Source organism: Parasteatoda tepidariorum, chromosome X2 (assembly GCF_043381705.1).
Source record: "Parasteatoda tepidariorum isolate YZ-2023 chromosome X2, CAS_Ptep_4.0, whole genome shotgun sequence".
NCBI classification, from domain to species: Eukaryota; Metazoa; Arthropoda; class Arachnida; order Araneae; family Theridiidae; genus Parasteatoda; species Parasteatoda tepidariorum.
The window spans coordinates 55,564,644-55,587,793 of record NC_092215.1 but is presented as its reverse complement, the minus strand read 5'-3'; the positions used below and the strand labels follow the sequence as shown (position 1 = coordinate 55,587,793).

The 23,150-nt window shown below is 30.4% G+C and overlaps 1 protein-coding gene across 2 annotated transcripts in view; it reads right to left on the bottom strand.

Moving 5' to 3' along the window:
* The window catches only part of LOC107453352 (LIM/homeobox protein arrowhead), an 81,695-nt gene that overhangs the window by 36,191 nt on the left and 22,354 nt on the right, over window positions 1–23,150 (bottom strand). The window contains exon 2 of one of the 2 annotated variants that reach the window (XM_043041343.2): window positions 15,227–15,408. In XM_043041343.2, the coding sequence (XP_042897277.1) occupies window positions 15,227–15,408 (182 nt within the window). The remainder of the gene's footprint in view (window positions 1–15,226; window positions 15,409–23,150) is intronic. The other variant, XM_016070141.3, reaches the window with a different exon arrangement.

The following is a 23,150-nucleotide window of genomic DNA, read 5'->3' as shown; positions in this document are numbered from 1 at the left end:
AATAATCAATCATTAAATAAATAAATAACTTTGATTACATCCAAGCATATTACAATCATACATAAACTTGGTATTAGGTTAATATTTGCTTTCCCTCCTTACAGTATTAGCAGTTAAAAAAAAATTCTGGTAACACTTCAATGTTCTGGCATTCATAAGCCAGGATAATGACAAATTCGCCATTTTATAGCACATAACTTTACTTTAATTTAATATTTTGGCCTAAAACGTTTATACACTGCAGAAAACAACAGGATTTCTTAAAATAACTCAGATAAAGCTATATAGTTTATGTTATTAATAATTTCAAGAAGTCAGGAAAATGACAACACAAAAACCTACTCATCTTGAAAAATTTTTTGAAATAGATTTTGAACCAGAAAATTGGTTCTTTATTCATGCAACAAAACATTTTTATATAGGAGGGCATCTAATCAATCTATTAACATATGATATTGATTGCTGACTCTATCTATTCTGGTTATAAACCACTAAATAAAACTATCCAGGAAAATGACAGATTTTCTTGGGACAAACAAATTATTTTAAACGAGGTTTTTGTAAATAATACCCTCTGCGTATATTCTAGAAATGCTTACACAGATTGAGATAAACCGGTTGAAAAATTTATGTGAAGTTTTAAAGCTAGTTATTATTGGAAACATTGTTTGGGACTTACAAGGAAAATGAAATTTTGAAGTTCAATTAAATTTTTTAACTTTACAGAACAGTCAATGCTAGTGCAAAGTCATTTTAAAATGCTAACAGCAATGCTATTTATTAATTTTCTTTAAAAAAAAAATTATTTTGGTATTATAGTATTAAATCTTGGAGCAAGGGACAGTGAATTGTCATATTTCGTGAGAATAACCCATATATATATCCTTCTTAAAATTCATGGCCTATTTAATCCTAATGATATTATTCATGAAAAAAGATAGAAATTTCTCGTTCATCTGAACCAAAATAACAATTATATTTTATTTAATGAAATCCTTTTCAACATATTGATGGTATTCTTATGGTAAATAATTTTAGATTACTAATATTTGTAATATTTTTTTTCTCCAAAAATATGGATTCGTTAAATCATTTGATTATATTAATCATCCTACAAATTCCTCCTTTTTCAGATTTATTGATGATCTTTTCGTTGTTAATTTTGATGATTTTGAAATTTTACTATGCAAACTTATCCAGGTGAATGAATTCTTAACAAAACAAATATATTTGAAATCTTTTGGCAAATTTTCTAGATTTGACTTTTAAGATTAACAAAGGTATAAAAATTTTCTAACTTTTTGACAAAACAAATGATTTTAACTTTCCACTTAAAAAGAGAATCGATTTTAATTCCAACTTAGATATTAAGGTTTTTACCAATATTACTACCAATCAGATTCTTAGATTTTGCAGAAAAATAATTTCAATTATAAAGAGTTTTTAAAAGAGACTGATCATTTTAAAACAGATATAATTAATAACCATTTTCGCTATTCATTTTTTCCATTTCATTTTAACAAAATCATCAACAACTTAAAACTCTAGTTTTTTTTCTTCTGAAAACAGTATTAGCTCTGATTTATTTTTACGATGGAGACTGTGATAATAAACTATTCTTAAAGCCGCAGGATGGAATAGTTTCTATGACCTTTCATACTGGGCCAATTAGTTTATTAAGTAAACTTCTGAATAGTAGCCTTTATAAAATAATTTTGAATTAACTGACCAATGTAATAATTTTTTTTATTTTTTTTGGAAAGAACTGACTGGGGCTCTGTCTGATAAACCGATACTTCCGATAAATCCTGGTAATACGAGTAGACGATATTGTTATGAAAAAATGTATGAATGAAGGTCAAGGTCTATAAACAGCTTTCTATCCATATATGAAGGCTCTGACTTACAGTTACCCAATGAAAGAAAGAAAGCCAGAAAAATGGTTTATTCCTAGTTTGCGTATGTATGTATATAAATTATATGCTGATAATACATTACAAATATTATATAACTAATATTCAGTTTATATGTAAAGTATAACAAATATTATTAACATGAATGTTTTTTTTTCATGATTTTACAATTTCAATTCTATTCTTTATTGAATTGTAGAAACTTCTTTTCTTATTATGGGTTTTGTTCTTAAATTTTCCAATTGTTACTATTCTTAAAGTGTTTTTTTTCATAGATGGCAGCAATGAATATTAATTTGATATTTTTACCAATTATTTTATTATTAATTATTTACCAATTATTAATAATTAGCAATTTCTTATTAGCTACTGTTAGATTAGTCATCCTAATTATAACGCATTTTTTATTTCATTTAACTTTGTTCTGATAAATTTATTTACTTTTTTTCTTATTTCATTTAAAATTCCTTTACTCATTTATTATTTTTGTTTCGTTTTGTTTTTGCGAGACATAGACGCATTATAACGAGTAATTTTTATCTTAAGATAATTATTCTGCATTATAAAATGTTTCTCGTACAGGAATGCGTGCAGAAGATACCTTTACGTTTATTTCATCGAAATTTATTCGATTTCTAATTCTATTATGTTTATATATATATATATCGTTCGTCTACGATATTCACTCCCCCCCCCCCGCCGCAAAATCTGAAGTCGTCTACTGCTATGGAAACAAGAAAAGCGCATTTCAGGGAGGATAGCTTCTCTTCACGCTAGGGCTAAAACAATAGATCATGAAAATGGATTCAATCTCTCTTTGATCCAAGCCAAAACCTATAGTACATAATGACCCCACACCCCTACTTGAAATGGTTATACCTCTTTACCATAGTCACCACCACGAGTCCAGACGAATGATTAGGGGAGTTCTTACTTTAGACAAACTATACTATCCTTCAATAACAAAGGAGACAGTTTAATTTTTTCAGCTTTTTTTTATTTCTCTAGAAATACGTAGAGGATTATTTTGTAACTTTCGGTTTGAGAGATCGGTATTAAAGTGCGAACGTAAAAAAGTATTTTTGAACATCTGATACCAGAAAATGTAGCAGAATCAATTACTAAGGTTTTTCTTTACAACTCTAAATTCTTTTCGAATTGACTTGACTTCCTTAAGGACTGTTTATACGATCCAAGTTCTTGGACGAAGATTGATTGAAATTGATGGAAACTTGTTTTGCTTTGAGCTTGGATCGTGTTAACGATCATCCAAGTACTTGGTTTAAGTCTTTGGATGATAGTAGAGCATGTTCTACTTTCTGTCCAAGTTTTTCCTACCTAAACCAATCAGCTTCTTAAGTTTTGTGACGTCAACAAGCAGGCATCAGATTATGTAAATTTGTTGCCTGTTTTCGTATATTTTTAGTTCATATAAGTTAATCTGTTATGGTCTATTACTGTTATTATGATTTTATTTGAATTTATTTAGTAATTTTAAATTCATGTAAGTATGATTTCATAACGTTGAATGCGAACAATGGGCATGAGCAAGTTTTTCTTCCGACCAATCAGTGACATTCAAGAACTTGGATAGTGTCGACGAATCATCCAATTTCTTGGAAAGAGAAATTCCTCCAATTTCTCGGATTTAAGAACTTAGACCGTGTAAACAGGTCTTTACTCTTGTGGATACAAGTCTCCAGTTGATACTTGATGTTGTTTGTTGTTGTTTTCTGGTTATCCCTGGATGGCTTGCTCATTCATTACCATTTTCCTCTTCACTTAATCTGTGCATCCTTCACTCATCTCTTGCTAAATTTTTATATACGAAATTTTGTAACATTCCCTGTTTATGTACATTTATCCTTTCATTTTTCGTAATTTCGAATAATGTACTTTGTTTGTTAGACTTTGGCACAGATCATCTGTTTTTGTGAATTATTTTATTTACTTCTGAATCTTAGTGTGATTCATTGGTTTTATTCTGTTTTATCTATTCGCTGCTTTATTACCTTAATTCTCGCCATTTTTCTCCCTTTTCTACAAATGAACTGCCTTGTACCTTAGTTTTTGATTATAATCCTTTACCTAAACATACAAATTTTTTATCTTTATTTCTTTAGTACTATATGATTTCTTAACTGACTTCATTACTTGTGGTCTCGCTTGTTGTTTATTTTGTAAATACTGATGATCTTTTAAATGTTCACCTATTCTAGATAATGATGATCCATATTTATAGGGTCAACTTTTTGCTAAACGTAGTTGATCTGTCTAAATGTCTGCAACATTCTCTTTCACATTTGTAAGCCTAAATTGCTTTTACCTTTTCAGTGTTTATTTTTTGTCTAATGTTGCATCCAAATTATGAACAGAAATTTTTATATTTATCTTTTTTTAAGATTTGCATTGTATAGATAATGTTATTCTTCGTTAATTTGTTTTACGGAACCTTGACTTTGCGAAGAGAAACATTGTTTGAACTTCTCAAATTGTCTGTTAAACAACTATTATTTGTAGGTTTATTATTACTCGCTAGCATCCATATTTTATTGATACTCAGATGTATCACCCACAATATTATATTTTATTTGCTATACCTCACGTTTTGGGGTATTTTCTGAGATATTATTCTCGCTAAATTTTGTATTTTCTTTTTCTCGGATATTTTCCTGAGTTTTTGTACTTGTGTATTTTGAGAAAAAAAACTTCCATACAGCCTTCTGGTCAGGGGCGACTTGTGGTAGCCGTCCTGCGCGTTCGGCACCCAGTCTCGTGTATCCATCCATCTTGCAGGTCCAAATCCTACGACTCCTTTGCCCGTTGACGATGACGTATTGCCTTTCTATGACGTCAAGCCATATCTTCTTTGTGCCACTTTCATTTCTGTGCAGGTACGAGAGCGCATTTTGAGTATCTCCCCGGACGATGTTAGCTGCGCTTTGCAATGATTGCAATTTCGATATATTAGCTTTAATATTTATGGCGATATAGACATTTTGGCAAAAACTAATGCTTTTGTTTCGTGTTTTTTGCTATAACTTTAAAAATTGAGCAAAATTTTCGGAGCAATTTTTAGTTAATAAAAAATTTGTATTTTTAAATTTGAAAAAATTCATTAAAATTTGCGCATTATAAACGCTCTGTAGGCTAAGGGATTTCCGACAAATTTCCTTCTGTATCATAAGACAAACAAATGATAATACCCTCTTTCGAGCACCAAGATGAGATAGTAAAAAACGGGTGAAAGAAAATATATTATTAGAATGATCCTCTACAATACAGGTATCATTTTTAAGAAATCTTGTTCAGTATTGCGAAATAAAATTTATCATCATCCAGAGATTCATTTTAAAGAGATGGAAAACTACTTTACAAATAGCTAGAACCTTTTTAAATATTCAAGATAATCAAATCGGACTCTTTTCATTAGTACTAAAACGATTCACTGCAAAATGATGAAGAAAAAATTAATTTTTTAAGCCAATGCGCAATATAAAAGAACAATTTTAAATGCTCACAGCTTGCGCAATTTTCATCAATTTTTTTTCTTTCAAATTTATAATGACAATTTCGTTATTAATTAAAAAATTTCTCCAAAAATCTTGTCTCATTTTGTTGAATATTTTCAAAATTATAGCAAAAAACGTGAGACAAAAAAAAAGTTTTAATTATAAAAATGTTCATATTTCTATAAATATTTAAGTTAAGCTTACGAAATTTCATACAATCTTTGAAAATTACATAAAAAATAATCTATGAAAGTTACTAGTTTATTGCTATATTTTTCTGGCGTAGAGCGTTAAAAAATACTTGTTTTCGTTCGTAATTTATTGCTGATCCTTTAAAACTCTGAAAGAAAGATATATATATATTTANATAATCACACATCAAAAACTGAAAAACACAGGGACCGTCTTTTTCTATCGACATTCGTTTTTTTTTTTCGTTTCAATCCTGAGTAACATTTAATTTTTATCGATTTGATGGTGAAGGTGTCAGTAAGTGCTGACAATTCGGAAACAGGGGATTAGAATTTTGGGGAGGAGTGACAATAGGCAGAAAAATGGATGCTCCCCAGGGTCTATCCCAAGGGAGTGCGACAAGCGGGGTTCCCACTTAGCGCCTAATTACCGCAATCAAGGGCGATTACCCTCACCCTTAACACGTGCTGACTGAAGATTCAGGAAACATTCCCTCTTTCCCGATTCCGGATACGGAAGTTAAACGAATGGTCAATCCAAAAAGAGTTATAATCCCGGTTTAGAAATTTTCTGTTCACAAAAACTATTTTTTGAAACTGAATGGCTCTAGAGGATATAAGTATTATTGCGCAAAATTATGAAAGATATGAAATATAATTCATATCTCAAATCATTTTTTCTGGAAGGTTTAAAAAAACACAGATCACAGAGGGTATTTTCCGCATCTGTTTCTAATTGAAAATGTCACTTTGAATAAATCATAATTAATGAATAAATAAAATATAAAGAAATCGCAAAGTTATTTTAACATTTATCTAGTCAAAACATATAGGTCTGCAATATTATATTAACCTTCCACTGGGTTCAATGTAATAAAATTACTCGGACTGGGAAAAATTTTCAAAAAATGGTTACATAATTCTCATAAAGGTAAGAATCTTTCACTTTAGTTACTATAAACTATTTTGATACTTTTCAAAGTCATTTTGTATGATTACAAATACGTTATAAAATGAAAGAAATGACTTGCCTTTCATCTTCACAAGCATGCAAAAAAGTTTCTTACCCAATGATAGGCAAATTTCGCTATTACTTAAAACACATTATTATTGTGTATGTTTAAAATATTTAAATGAGGTGGTAGTTAAAAATACAGTCCCTCCCCAAATTATTAGACGCACTGTAGTTGTTTAATAATTACATGTTTTGCACGACTTTATCTGCAATTTCTTTTATATTTAAACATACATGTAATGGGTTTTCATTCGGGACATTTTTTTATACTTCCTATTTGTATTTATTTTAAACGCATTGCATTACAACGTTAGCCAATTGACACACGAGCGTTAACATGTGCAAACCGGTTTTAGTCGCGTTCTCGCGTGCTGCAGTTGCGAACGTGCTTCTGTGGCTTTATGCACTGTGTTTCTTTGTTTCGCAGTTTTATACTACGCAGTTATTTGTTTATTTTGTGTACAGTGTTTAAATAATCAATTAGAACATTTTCATCATGTAAAAAAGCTGCAGTTAAGGCCCACGTGAATGCTAATATATTTTCAAACCGTGAAATATCACGAAAATCGAAGGTTTCTAAAGCTAGCGTATAACGCACAAAGAAGAAAATTGAGTCAAGAGACGAATTGAGCCCGAAACGAAAGAAAAGATGCGGCAGAATCTTACAGTGCGTTTAATAATTTGGGCAGGGAATGTAAATAAAATCTAATTTGTTAAGACGAATCAAACATGAATACGAAAATTTTGTTATCACATTAAATACAAAAATAAAATTTTCCGAAAAATCCGAAAGAGTTGGCAGGTATGATATTTACGTTAATGATAACACTAGTAGTTCCTATTTTTAAAATACCACATTTAGTGATCTAACAGCTTTGACTTTTCATACAGATATCTCTTTTTAACACGTTGAATGCCATGGGGTCACCGGTGACCGGCGAAACCAAGATTATTAGAAAGCATAATCCGAGTAAATTTTTAATTTTTTTATATTATTATAGTTACTAAAATGCTTTGAAGAAATTAATACAATATAGAACACACAAAAATAGTTTTATTTATATACACAGAGATGCCAAATTGCTCCGCTTTATAAAAAAGTATTTTCTAGTGGTATCGAAATTCAAGTTATTTTTGGTTTAGTATTTTTCATTTTAAGTAGTTTTTACACCACTACACATCAAAAATTCTATGTATCATATGAAATGCAACTTTGTTATACTATACTCGTCAGCAGACTTTTACTTAAGCTAAATGAAATTACATTAAGAATTATTTTCTGATAACATAGCCAATTTATGCATACATACATATCAACTTATGCATGTTAAATTCTTTTGAAAATTCTATTGTATTTAATGAGCAATACTTCTCTGATAAAATATATTTACTGCATTTTCTCCAAATATGTTATTTTATCATGTATCAAGGTATGATTTATCTATATTCATCAATTATGCCTTTCATTTTTCAAAAATCAATTACTGTACATGTCAGATCATGTTTTATCTATATTTTTAATTTAAGTCTACAATCAATATTTCTAGTGTTAAGTAAAGACATCAATTTGTCATATCTAATTTTTTCATTGCTTTATTATTTCACAAGCAAACGGTTTGATTTTTTTTTATGGCTACCACAATGTATTCGAATGAACTTCAATGTATGTCATAATTAAATATGTGCTAGTTAAAATATAGAAATTTAATTAGTGAAATATGTATCAATTTATGTTAATATTTATTTATGTCAACTTATGTATATATATGTCAAATTATGTTTATATATGTCAACTTAGATTCGATGAATCAGATATTCAAATGTTATATTTACTCAAGCAAAGTGCTTGTTTTTCTATTAGCTACCACATCAACATCTAAATTCAAAATGTTATTACTGTAAATGTTCTGTAAATTTCTGGATGTATGGGATAGGGGCCGCTAAGTGGCCCAGGTGCCCAATTTTTGTAAGTAAAGTAAGTAAGTAAAATACTATACTCGTGGTTACTCTTCTAAAAAGTAGGCGTATTTATCCTTATTCTACAAGTTTTATTATTTATATAGTTACCAATTTATTAAAACTTCTGCATAAAGCGGAGCAGTTGGCATCCCGAATTCAGTAGATTTTTACACACCACTATTTCTAAACAATTCGTAGGCTTATATATTTTTTCCCCCAATATCCACCTGTGTTAACATCCGTCAATTCAGGCATTTACAGGGCGATTTTGTTGGCCTTTCTTTCAGGGGCACCATATTAAGTGGGCCAACGTCACTCTCGCAGTGAGGACAGATAGTACAGAGAAGGAATGAACATCCATGCTTTGCTCGGGATTCGAACCCAGAAACTTTCTGATGCAAGGACAGTTCCCTGCCCCCTACACAGGCCGGTCGGCCTTAAAAGTTCTTTTTTTTTTAATGGTGAACACTTGGGATGTATTGTCCCATTGGCTTCTTATGCCAGAACTGCTTCTCTCTTCTCGTTACCCAGTGGGCACCTGTGACGAAGCCACGGCGGCGGAGCAGCGTCGCCCACGTCACACAACCACAAACCCGTTTACAGGGCGGGTCACAATCACACAAAGGAGAAAAGACATAGAACACAGAGAGAAAGAAACATCTATGCCCTGAGCAGGATTCGAACCCGCAACCATTGGCTCCGCAGTCAGGCACGCTAACCACTCGGCCACCTGGTCGGTGTAGGCTTATATAATTCACCACTCTTTTCAGATATGTCAACCTTTTAAAAACTAGCAAAATCTGTCTAATATTTGCAAATTTAGCTAGTAGTTATTTACCGTTGTAGCCAGACGGGCAAGCCATGTAAAATTAGTGTGGCATTCAACGTGTTAAAGCAGGTTGTAGAAGTCGATTCATCACCTCATTTTAAAATTTGTTAGATCCGCGAGAACCGCTATATAATAGAGTAATAGAAGTGTCTAATAAAATAGCTGTTGCTAATTTATATTTTAAATTTTATTATTTGTATTTTTAATTTGAAGCTATGAACACACATAGATTATTGAAATTGTATAATTTAACTTATTGAGCATTTTCAGTTTATATGCTTTGAAGTTCAAATATATTGAATTGATTATGGCAGATACATCCTATTCAAATGTGCATCATCGAATTAGTTTATGGTCTTTCAAGACACTTTTTAATACATACATGCCTACTCAGGAAATGTTTATATCAAAATATAATAAGTTTAAATATTTTTTCGAGGATGTATTTATGAGTGAATTAAAATACCGTGAAAATAATTTGTACTATCGCTTCAGCAACTTTCTTTTATATGTATTTATTTTCATGTATTATAAGTTATTTCTAATAAAACTTTGTAATCGAAGAATTAAAAATTAATTATAAATTTCAGTAGCATTTAAAATCTAAAAATTACATACCGTGGGAAATCCATTGTAGTTGGCAGTTAAATGTTAACACAGTATTTAAGGTAAAACGATTTTTTTAGGGGGTAACATGCAATTTTAAAGCAAAAAGAATTAAACAAAATTTTAATCAAAATCGTGAACCTGATTTATACATATCGGTTTAAATACCTACACAATTTACCTCCACTGATACTGATAACTAAAATACTGAAATTTTTAAAAAACATTCGAAAACTTGCCTCTTTAAAAGAAAAATATTTCTCTTCTCAGCTAGAGATTTGCGAACTTGGAACTTTTCAAATATTTGTATGGAAATTTTATAACTAGATTTCTAGTTTCTTAAGAACTGCTTATTAAAAGCCAACTTTGCACACAAGCCTGCATAGGTAACAATTCCTTCATCTCGTGATGAAGCTTTTAAAAATATTTAATACTCTACCCTTTGTAACATATTTTGCATTTTAAATGAGTGATACAAATATAGTCCTTCCAATTTCTGTGGAAGATTTTCCTTTGTACTAATAATATGCATGTTTTAAAATTTCATTTATTTTTGAATAAATTTCATTAAACATATATAAACTAGATCTAAACCAGGTGATATAGTAACGTCTTTAAGAAAAACCTAAAAAAAATCTAGTTACTAAGAAAAAAAAAGTTTAGCTTAAAACTTATTTAACTTTCGCAAAATAACATGTGCAAATAAAGTGTTTAGTATAAGTGAATAACTTATGAACCTACCAAAGAATAGATGAACGACTTTTTATTTGAATCCCCTCAAATGTCGAAAGGATGATTGGAGGAGAGTGAACAACATCGGTAACAACACGTCAAATGAATTTATCAACTCCATCGGCATTGCCTACCGATCTCCTGCCGCGTCTGGTATGCCGAGACAACACGGACTCAAAACCGTAACTCAGGATATTCGAAACATCGGTGGCTGAGTTATGTCCTTTTCTTGTTTTTTATTCTTACCTCTAGTGGGGGAGGGTCAGTGCCATATTTTATTCTCAGAGGTTTACGTCTTGCTGAAATATTTGTTGTTAGTTCATGATAGTGTTGTAATATAGAGTAATGTTTTTCTCGCAACCGGGGAAAATAGTGTTTTTTTTCGGATCCGCTCAAAGATTTTAATTGCATTTACAGCCGTAATTCTTAAAAGATTTTACTGTTTTTAAAATAAATAAAACTGAACTGATTATTTATGTTCACTGATTGCAAATTTTAGTACTTAAGAATATATTTTTTGAGCAAAAATGAAATCCAGTTTATTTCCTTTTTCCCCACAGTTTATATATATGAACTTATAGCTCTACGAACCTCAACAAAATTAGTGACTGTACTAACAGTAATCAGCTGCGATTAAACACGGTTCTGATTCTTGGATAAAAATAGTTTGTGTTAGCAAAATGGTTTTCAAACCGTTTGACGTCACGTTTGCGAAACAATGCAGTTGGAGGGTGTTAGTGCTATTCGTGATTTTTAATGTTTTGTAAATATTGAAAATGCACAATTTCAGGTCAAAATATATTACATTATTATATTTAGGAGAATGCCTTTGTTTCACTGAAAAATTCAATAACTGATATAATTAAGCTACCAATTCCTATATTTTTGAAAAAGTTCCGAGAGAGTGTGGTGAACGGGTAAAATGTAACAGTACTCATTTAATTTGAACTTTATTGTTTGAAATTTAAATGTACGGAAAAAATTTTAGCCGGGCATTTTAAAAAAATTGGTAAACAGCTTCCTTCAACATTTCAGTTTAAATTCTCAGCGTAGAGAAATGAAAATAATAATGCCAGTGGTGGAACATGCAAAAAAGCCACACCACAAGAAAACAATATATANCCAGTCTATAAAAATAATAGGTCTTTTGTTTAGAAACCTTTAAAAGCATTAAATAAAAGTCAAAATTAAACTACTTATAAATATAAGGCATTTCATGGCTTTGTACAAAGTTCTTCATTTATATATATATATATATACCTGCCATCTTTTTCTCGCTTCGAAAGAGCCAACAATAAGATAATTTTTACAAAATATTGTCTAAAATTGCGCAAGATAGGCGTATTTTTTCTGGCGTAATTATTTCGCACAACTTATGTGATTCTTTTATGCTGCGCACGCGTGAAAAATATCTAATGTTTTTCGCCTTGATTTCTTTTTTAATCGGATTCAGTAATTTAAGAAAAAAGTCCGATTTGAATATCTTTAACTCTAGGTTTACGGGAAGCGTCATTTTGACGCATTTCGAATTTTATAAGGAAAAATTACAAAACCCGTTAGCATTTTTATTTTATCTCTTGTAATGACTTTTATCCATTGATCGAGGTAAATATATATTATAGTCTATTTTCTTCAAAAGCGTTGAAATATTGAAATTCTCTTTGTGGTATACCTATCTCTACTGATATGTGTCAATTTGACGCGATCGTAATTTAAACAAAATTTTGATTAAACATGCAAACATCGCATGAATAATAAATAGGAATGTACGGACAATACTTCGATCCGTTATCCGATATCATTATCTCAAATGAAACAAACCATAAACAACTGTTGCCGATAAGCAATAATAGAAAGAACACACGCAGAATGTCAATTAATGTCAGAGTGTCAGATTTTGAAGGTTTCAGTTCCTTAGTTCGAGTATTGAAAAATAAAATACTAGAATATTTCATAAATATATATATTTCATATTTTCATTTTTTTCTTATAGTATATAATTACATTGCTTTTTAAGTGCAGAGATGCCAACTGCTCCGGACACGCCAAAATAATTTTTAAAAAAGCGGTAAATTACTACTAAGTAAATTTTGCGAATATAAAGTGGTGAATTATATAAGCCTACGAATTATTTAGAAATAATGGTGGATAAAAATCTACTAACCTGAATTTGCTAGGCCAAGAATCACAATTGATAAACTACCACTTAAAAATATATATTTTATGCCGGGAGCAAGTTGGCATCTCTGTAAGTGCTGTTATATGTATTCGCTCATGTGTCAAATTGACGCGTGTTCGTAGACATACCCTCCAACTTATGAGGATTTTGAAAATAATTCTTTCTAGTGGTAGCGAACCAAAGTAGAAATTTTTAAAGCAAATGGATCTCTCATAAAACTTTTATCAGAACTTAAGAATCTAGCCATATGGCCTGCACTTTTATAAGTAATAGTGGACAAGTTACGCTGAAATTAATTTTTTTTAAATATTAAGACATTAATTTTGTTACCGTCTGAAAAGAAGATTTCTGAAACTACGGAAATTCCGTAGCAGTTGGAGGGTATGTTCGTAGAGATAGGTATATAAGAAACATCCGTAAACCTAGTGTTAAAATGTGAAAAGTTTCTAGCAAATTGCTAAGAAGCCTTTGTACTTTCTAAGAAGCTTTTGTTTCTAGCAATTTTCTAAGAAACTTTTTCTGGAAGAAAACTCTAAATGATAAGGGATTTTCTACAAAGTTCCTTTTTTTTTGTATCATAAAACAAAATTTAATACCAAAGGATAATACCCTACAATGATTATCCGGATTAAAAAATGGGATAGTATAAGGAAGGAAAACATATGAAATAAAACATTAATTTAATAAGGAAAGGTCCTCTAATAATGCCGTGGTAATTATTAATAAATCCTGCTGAAACGTACAAAACAAGAGCTTTTTTTTAAAATTTGCAAAAAACTACTTAGAAAATTACAAAAAGCTTTTTAAATTTTAAAGATATTAGTTGAGATAGATAGGTTAAACAGACTATTTCACATAAATCAGGAAATTTTTTCATAAACATAATTTTCAATTGGCCATAAACACCATAAAATTATTTAAAAATCAAATTGAAACTTTTTTTCAGAATACTGCTAGATAAATTTAATTCTTCTTCTAGTTTGAAAAAATCACTTAAAAAGGATTTTTAATTCTGATGTTTATGTGTATTTATGAACTTCTTAAAAGTTAAAAGAAAATATTTTGCTATTGTTAAAAAAAATCATAAATGTTAGCAATAAATTTTTTAAAAACAAGGGAAGGTCAGAGATGCCTCTGCTTTGCTGACATGAGCACCCGAAAAAAGAAATGCACACCTCTAGGAAATAATAAATCATGTTAAAAAAGAAATAAATTAAAAATTACAATTAAAAATTAACATTTTTATTTTAAACAATTAAAACTAATACGTATTATAAAGGAACTATACCAGTTCATACACTTAGCATAAAAGTTACACATTAATTTTTCCGCTAATTGCTGAATTAAATACCCTAATAAATTAATTTAATTTCTTTGCAAATTTGAATTTACAACAAAAAACTGCAATAATTTTTTTTTAATTAATTGGATTTTCGTGCTCATACCGTATTAATTTAAAAAATTAAACTAAAGCACAAATTTTTATTATTTTGGTTTTTAATGCTATCAAAGCGGGCTTAAATAAAACTATTGAAGTTACTTGTAACAATTTCTAATTATCATATATAAAAATATTTTACCTAAATAAAATAGAAATGTTTGATCATGATTTTTATTATAATGACTATATCTTCCGGTTGCATCCCCCTATGTCAAGTGGTAGTAAAATTTATGTCCCTTTCATTGGAATGCTCATCTCTGGCACCATAAATTATCTCCAAATTTTGTAACCACTTTATTTATTGGCATCCCCATATGATAATTGTGGTGGGTTTTGTCGCTCAAAGTGGTTCCGTCCGTTTTTTTAACTGTAAAAAGAACCTCGAGTCCAAAGGTTGACTTCGTTTTATTAAATTTGATTTGAAGCCAGCCTCGACGTATTAAGAACGACAATTATCTCATGGGGAGGTTTCTTGAAATATTTTCAGAATTAACCAAGTATCAGAGAAAAATTTGTAGTTAATTTTTATATTAATTTACAGAATCTTTTGCCAACACTGGACTTTTAACAAACGATATTTTCATCTTAAATCGGGTGCATTTCAGATTTAAAATGGTAATTGATTGAAAAAAAATAGCATGAAAGTTTCTGTACTTCTCATATCCTGTAGTAATTACGAATGAATAAGTTAAGCCACCAGTTTTTGAATTCTTTGATGACGAAGAGTCGACAAGATTCGATCATTTCATTACTTATTTGTGCACATATTCGTGTTATTCTCTTCGCACTGTGAATAAGCAATTTTAAGAACACATTTTAAAAATAAGAAAGCGGCTGGCCTGGGCCCACCTTACATAATCTGTCCGGCAGTAGATAGTGTCGTCTTTTATGAAGCACGAATGTTGTTGGTCAAGGGCAACTTTGCATATAGAACATCTTAAACAAAGTGCATGCCACGACCTGCCATTCACGTGTAGGAGAAAGCGATCAGCTATTAGTTGTCCACATGCGTAGCACATCTCTTGCTCCGTCTGAAAAGTAAAATGATAAATTACTATATGTTTTTATAGTTTATACATATTACTACATGTTCGATAATTACCACCGCTAATATATGTTTTAAGAATCTTTGTCAAAAATGAAGTGGAAAAATTACACTCAAAGTAGCAATAAATGTTGTTTTTATAAGAAATAATGGTGTATATATATATATATATANGAAAAAAAGGGGGGAAATAAAAATAAAAATAATAAGATACCGGGAAAAAAATCCGAAATAAAGAGAAAAACTTAATAAAAATCCGGAAAATAAAAGATATAATCTTTTCATCAGCTCACACGATTATATCCGCAAAAAAAGGGCTTTCTAATATTGTATCAATATAGCCAAAGCAAAATATATCAATACAATAGTGTGAGAAGCACTAAAAAAAAAAAAATTTTTTTTTTTTTTTACAAAAACTTTTTTTCTATGTGTTTTGGCAATTTCCAAAAGAATACCTCACATACTTTTCAATTGTATATTATAATTTCAACTTTAGTTTTTATAAACTTAATTAAATAGTCTTCATAACAATTATTATTTCATTAAGAAAGTTAATTGATATTTTATTGTAATAAATGTTACCTATTTCATATCAATAAAAATATTTCATATATAAAAATATATTAATCTTTCATGTCAGTTCCTTTGCTAAATTCGTTTATTTTGTATTGGTTTATAATCGCATCTACTTATATTAGTAAAACCAGAATTCGATTTGTTAAAATGAGATTCGTGAACACCTATATAGTGAGGCTCCAAATGCAATATCCTCTGAAATTGGGATGTGGGCTTAACAACAATATAAAAGGCCATTTTAATAAGGGTTAAAACTTATAAAATTTAAATACGGTAGAATCCCGATTATCCGAGTTATTGTGGACCACGACTAACTCGGATAATCGAAAAACTCGGTTAAAGCGAAGAGTATAAAAAAGGAAAGAAAAAGAGTAGGTATAAATGTAATATATTTTACAAATCCAAATTTTATACGTTCACACCACATACAAATATACCAAATTAAATAGCTTACTTAAAAATACTTAAAGATCATATTTTACACGAATTAAAGAGTTTTGACTCAAAAAAGTCCTTAATAGTTTTTTGTTTTGCATTACTTTGGTGCTTTTATGCAGCAATGTTTCACCATTTATTTTAGAGATAACAGGAAGGCTGGTGTCGCCTCTTCTTGTTGTTCTATATATTCAATAGCACTTTCGATATCTTTAATCTGTATGATAGATTTTTATATGTTGATTTTCATCGTCACTGTCTTCATCATCTTCGCTAGACTCATTTTCATTATTGACGATATTAATGATCTTTTCATCGATAATCTCGTGTTGTCCGTCAGCTTGTTTTCCTGAGTGTTTGGAAGATAAAATTCGGATTTTTTTTCGGTAGCAGTTTCAAAAATAAACTAGAAAAAAAAATTGAAATATTTAATAGCTCGGTTAAAGCGGATACTCGGATTATCGAGGCTCGGATAATCGGGACTTTTCTGTTGCTTTTATAATTTCATCACTAAAAGTATCTTACTCTATCAAATAATTGCATTAATAAAATTGTATGCATATAAAGTCTACCATCAGAGTGGTTATAATTTTTTTTAGCTCTGGCTAAACTAAAATGCTTTTATTTCACTGCTAACTTAAACATTTTATGAACCATTGAAAGCTTCGGTTTTAAGAAAATTATATCTATGGTACTTTTCTATTTTTACCATCCCGTATTGTTTACTTTTATTTTACTTCAAGGAAAAAAGACATGAAAAAATACTAAGAACCATTTTTAAGTAAAATTAGGTGTACCTTCAGAAATCTATGTATGACACACCTTATTCTTTATAAAGAAAGAATTATGTAACAAGAATTCAAAGACTAAATAAAAATATATGTATCAACTTTTGAGTAACAGAGAGAACAAAAGATGTATTAACCACCAGACTTCTTCCATGAAGGCACTTAGTAGTTTATTAGTACAATAAACTATCATATATGACATGTCAATCCTAGTTTATCGTGTTCCTACAAAATAGTTTAACTATGATTTATTTCTTTTCAAGAATTTGAATAGTTTATATAAAAGATTAATAAATTGACACACGAAAGTTTCTTGACAACTTTATATTTCAACAATAAGAAAAGAGTAACTCTAGACATTTTATTTGTATGTCTAGCACAGTAGGTTGGCATAGAATAGATGGCTAGAAGGCATGCCAAATACCTGTTAGAATTCTCGAGCCAAGAAACCTTACCAACATCAACAATAGTTGGACTTCTTTAAGACTATGGGTACTTAAAATGTACCCCACTGGCTTATAGTGATAAATTTATGTCGCCAGTCGCCAATGTGGCATATAGAATGGCGCCAAGCTAAATAGTTTGATAATGTGAGTAGAATAATAATGAGGTAGGTTTTTATAGTTCTGAAGCCCTTTACATACATTATGGCTGTCACCATGGCACGCCTCATCGTTCTTTTATAAGTCCGTTATTTGAAACTACCGGATCTTAGCTTATTTATTTAATTAAGAAGCAAAGTCAGCAAGATATTAATTGTCTCTTTTTTATGAATCCTGAACTTGTTTGATATCGAAGGAAGACGCACCTAAAAGCAATTCTCACATAAATCACATTTCTTGAGAAGTTAGCAAAGAAAAAAAAAAAGAAAGCATGGTTAGTTGATGAAATAAATAAGCTCGAAAAAACAAGCGTAATACGATAGCCAATTTTATATCCAATAACTATATTATCTCCATCTAACTTTTAAAAAAAGTTTCTTGACGTATTGATGATATTAAAGCTTTATTGTTTTGTTATTACAATTGGAATTCTCGGGTAGGATATATCTTGTACCAGCTCCCCTTACAAATGCATTAATTAATTTTTAATTGATATTAATAAATTGTTAATTGATTTTTATTTATAGTATGGGCAAAACAAAAATAATTGATTCAGCTATAAATAAAAATTAAAAGCAAAAAAATTTTAACCATTTTTCCAATTTCGAAAAAGATATTTTAATACCGAGATAAATTGAACAATATTTTTACCATTCCGAAGTTATTGTGTTTTTACGCACATAAATTTAAAAAAATTTCAATTAGTGAGCATTTATGAACATAAAATTTAATTAGTAGAACTGGGAAAATTACACATTAATGAATCTAGAATTTATTAAAGCATTTTTACAGGCAGGCATAACCACCAGAATATTTTAAATGAAACAATTAAAGTCGTTTGTTTTTATGATCACGCAGTTAGCCGCACATATTTACTTTTAACTATTTTATTAATCGTTTGCGCGTGCATTTTGTAATGCACTTCTGTGAAAAAAGTGCTTTAATAAAGTAGGTGTTCACTTAACTTATCAGTATTATCTTCGATAGGCTTTGCTGATCCAAGATTATTATTTTCTCAACCTTCTCTTTTAAAGAGATAAACTGTTAGTTTGTAATGGTTGGTAATAAGTCGCCCAGTTGCAAATCTTGGAAAGAAGTTATTTTCACTTCGTAAAAAAAAATTTGCTTATGCTGCAGAAGTTCCTTTTTTATCCACTTTTTGAAGTCTGAAGTTATTTTTATTTATTGCTTCTGTATTCACTTTTTGTTTGAAGTTCATAACAAAAGTGAAAATTGAATCTGAAACAGAAATTATTTTCACTTCCAGTAAAAAATCATTTCGATCGCAGAAGTTCTTTTTTATTATATTCACTTCCTATTTCTCTATTAGCATTAGGTTTTTTTCAATTTAAAAAAACCTGGATGGTGCTTTTCGTAACTCGATGACTGGTAAATAAGTTTATTCCCATACTGCCAACCTTTCGAATTTTATTTTTACATTTAAAATGAAATTTATACTTTTTATTTACTTTATGTATTGCTAAATTTAATTTAAAATAATTTTGACCATGACTGCAAATAAATAGTATAATTGTGCTGAAAAATGTTTTTATTTTCGAATAATTCTTAACAAAATAAAAATTTTACTTATTATTGTAACTTATTATTGCTATAAAACTTGAAAAAATTATTGAAACCCTTCCATCACCAGAAAGTGACAAAGAGGATTACAGCAAAATTAAAAAAACCTCGGTTTGATTCTGTTGATGCAAAAGATCAACTAGATGAAAGTGACCTCTTTTAAATTTCCAAGTTCAGAAAGTAACATATTCCTCTCATTTTCATCAAAGACTCAATTTTATTTCTTTTTATATCCGTCGTTGAACAGCTGACCTATTTTTGGGTTTACGACTACTAATGTTCAATTCAGTAGCGTTGTCATTTTGAACCTATCCAGAAGACAAGGAAACGCCTGGATCAGTACCCCCAGATGTATTGATTAGTTAAGCAGTCATTTTGACTACTTGGGAAAACCGGGATAGCCTGGTTGATAGGGCACTGGGCACAAGTCCAAGGTGGTCGTGGGTTCGAAGACTCCCCGTGTAGTAAATGGTGACTGATGCACGTTAAATCTGCCAAGTCGCTAAGTCCTCCATGTTCCCATAACAAATCAATACCTCTGGGAGTACTGATCCAGGAGTTTCCTTGTCTTCTGGATTGGTTCAAAATTACAAGGCTACACAGTTGAACATTAGTAGTCGTAAACCCAAAATTGGGTCGGCTGTTCAACGACGGATAAAATAAAAATCAAATCATCCCTACTAAAGTGATTTTTTCCTCATGAGTCATCCTATTTAATGATCATTGATAAGGTTTTTCTTCGTGTTTTTATTTCCTGGCCGATACTATGAAACGCGTCTCAAGTTGAAAAAGTTAGTCGTTCTTTAAATTTATTTTGAACTATAATTTGATATACTGATGGAATTACAGTAATAAAATTATTTTTACCTCTTAAACGTAGCAGGAAAAAAACTACTTAAGAATGATGTTCTTAGTATTCGGTAATCAGGTGATTATATAAAATGAGGTTGCCAACTTGTGTATAATTAAAAATAAGAATTTAATGGTAAACTTTTCTCCTTTTGTAAAAAGTTCAAGCATAAAATTTTTAGAGTCGAAAACTATGAAACTTAGGATTGATATTCCACAAATATGACTTTCGTATTTGACAACTTGAACAGACATTGACAAATATTCACAAAGTGATAGTAAAATAATTTTTGAAAATCATGCTACTTATCCAAAATCTTAAAATCAAAATTGCCTAGTTTATGAGAGTGTTGTGCTTGAGCTATTTATTTTTTTATGATGAATTATTATCACATATTTTTTTTAAATTTTGGAACCAAAGATTATAGATAAAAGCACTAACATTATAAAAAATTTCTCCAACACCACACCTTAACCATTTAACTCCTATTTTGAAGAAAAAAAATGAGAAAAGTGCCTTTTAAAAAAATTGTAGAGGTTTGCATTCAAACTGAATGAACACCTGTTAGTGCTACTAATTTGGTTAAAAAGCATAACAAAAAAATTAGGCTTATTACAGAGCTGGGGCAGTAACAAAAACATAACAACTGCGTTTCATATTATTCAAATTAAGCTGTAGATCTATATTCAAGGGCCTCACCACTTTATTTTTCGCGTCATTTTGCGTGTTCTTGAGCGGAAAATAGACCTAATATTAAACATAAATCCATTTTCAAACTTTTTTACAACAAAGTGTTGCGTTTTCAAAGCAGTTTAGAATGGGCTAACTATTAAAATTATTTTATTTTTCTGTGTTCCCAGTTTGAAGCTACCGACAATAATACGAACCACAAGAAATCGATTAGCTATTTTCTTAAAAAACATTCTCATTTATGTTATTTAAATAAAAATAGAGTGTAAAAATTGAAGAAAAATATTTGACTACTTCATAAACGTTAGTTCTAAGAAAATGTTTTCACGGCTTTTTTAAAACTACCCGTAAATAGTCTATTAACAGTTATAACGTGTATATTAATATTTCATAGACTAATTTCGTAACTGCCAACCGTGGTATTTTCTTTAAAGATTGTTGTTATTAACAATAAAGAAAGCATGTCTGTCTGAAAAACAAATAGAAGAAATGTCTCTCAAGGCTAAATGTCGAAAAGAACTGGTTCATTTCATTAGAGCTTTTTTTAGAGCCTTCTTTAGCCATCTTTTCAACAGAACTACTTTTTTTAACCCAATAAAAAGTAAATAATGATGACTATGGTTAATCACTAAAGCTAACTATAAATTCTCTCAACAATAAATTCATCTGAAAGGAAAAGTTAACTAGAGCCTTCTCTCCAGTAGTAGTGAACTAGTAAAGAATTAAATTAGAACAATGCATGAACTGTTATGCAATTTTCTTACATATTTCGATGAATTTATTTTTAGAAGTGAATTTAAGGGACTTATTGATAACACTGTGAAACAGTTTCTAATTTGACAGTATTGCTTTTTGTTTAATTGAGTATTTACAACGCTTTTTATACTTTTTTAAAACTTTTTTTAAAAAATTACATCCTTGAAATTTTGATTTAACTATTTAACTACAAATTACAGTAGGTTTTACAAGCCGCAAACTTAAAAAGATTTTTTTTTTTTTTCATTTTCAGTGTACTTACAGTCAATGAGATTTTGCTTGAATTTAGGTTGAAAATACACTGCTAGACAATTGCTAAGGACGGTTGATAACAGCAACCACAAAATTAAAGGGTGGAAAATGTGAAATTTAGCATTAGTGCGAAATATAGTAACACGTGTTTTGTGCTTGCAAATTTGGGTTGTAGAACTGGTTTGATACATGACAGCGCTGATAAGAGATGTAAAAGGAATTTAGCGCTGTTGCTCAAAATCAAAGCTTAACGGGAAACAATCAATTGACGAATTTGCAGTTTTTGATATGTCTTCCCTGCGTCATTTCGATGATTTTTCGCGTGATCGTATTATCGGCAAGATTGAAAAAGCCCAAAAAATAACAGATGTTGCCAAAGAGTTCTGCGTCAGCCACAATGCCGTTTCATGGCTTTGGAAATCATTTCAAACAACTGGAATGTGTAGCAGACGTCACGGGGGAGGTCGAGTTGCATGTACAACACCTGCAAAATACAGGTACATAGTGCTATCACCAAAAAGGAACCGGCGCTGAACAGCCAGTTAGGCAGCAAATTAGTTTCATGCTGTTACTAGCTAGCGAATCTCTCAAAAACTGTATCCAGACGTTCGCAAGTAGGAGGACTTTACGCCAGGCGACTAGTTGTGTGCATACCGTTGTCTAGACGTCACAGTGGCACCCGTTTACATTGCTGTCTTGAGCATCGCAATAGGAGCGAAGAGGACTAGTACTATGCGTACTATTCTCAGCTTACATACTATACTCAGATAAGAGTAGATTTAGTCTCTCGTCTGATTGACGACGCCTAATGATTAGACGTGCGTTTTGTACTGCTGCTTATAGTCGTATAGGTCTTTTTCAAAACATACGGGAAAGGGACCGATATCCTACATGTAGTGTCATGGCATGAGCTGGCATTATGATTAATGGTTGTACACTCCTCTATGTAATTCCAACTGGGACTATGACGGGCCAACGCTACATTAATGATATTCTGCTGCCTCATATTCACTTGTTCCGTGGTGCTTTCGGTGATAAATTTGTTTTTATGGACGGCAAAGCAACATGTCATCGAACAGTCGCTGTATAGGAGTGGGAACAGAGTGGGGATAGTCAATGCTTCGTATGGCCAGCTAGTTCTCCAGATGTGTGGGATGCTTTGGGGTGGAGTTTTGCTGGACGAGAATGCCCTGCAACG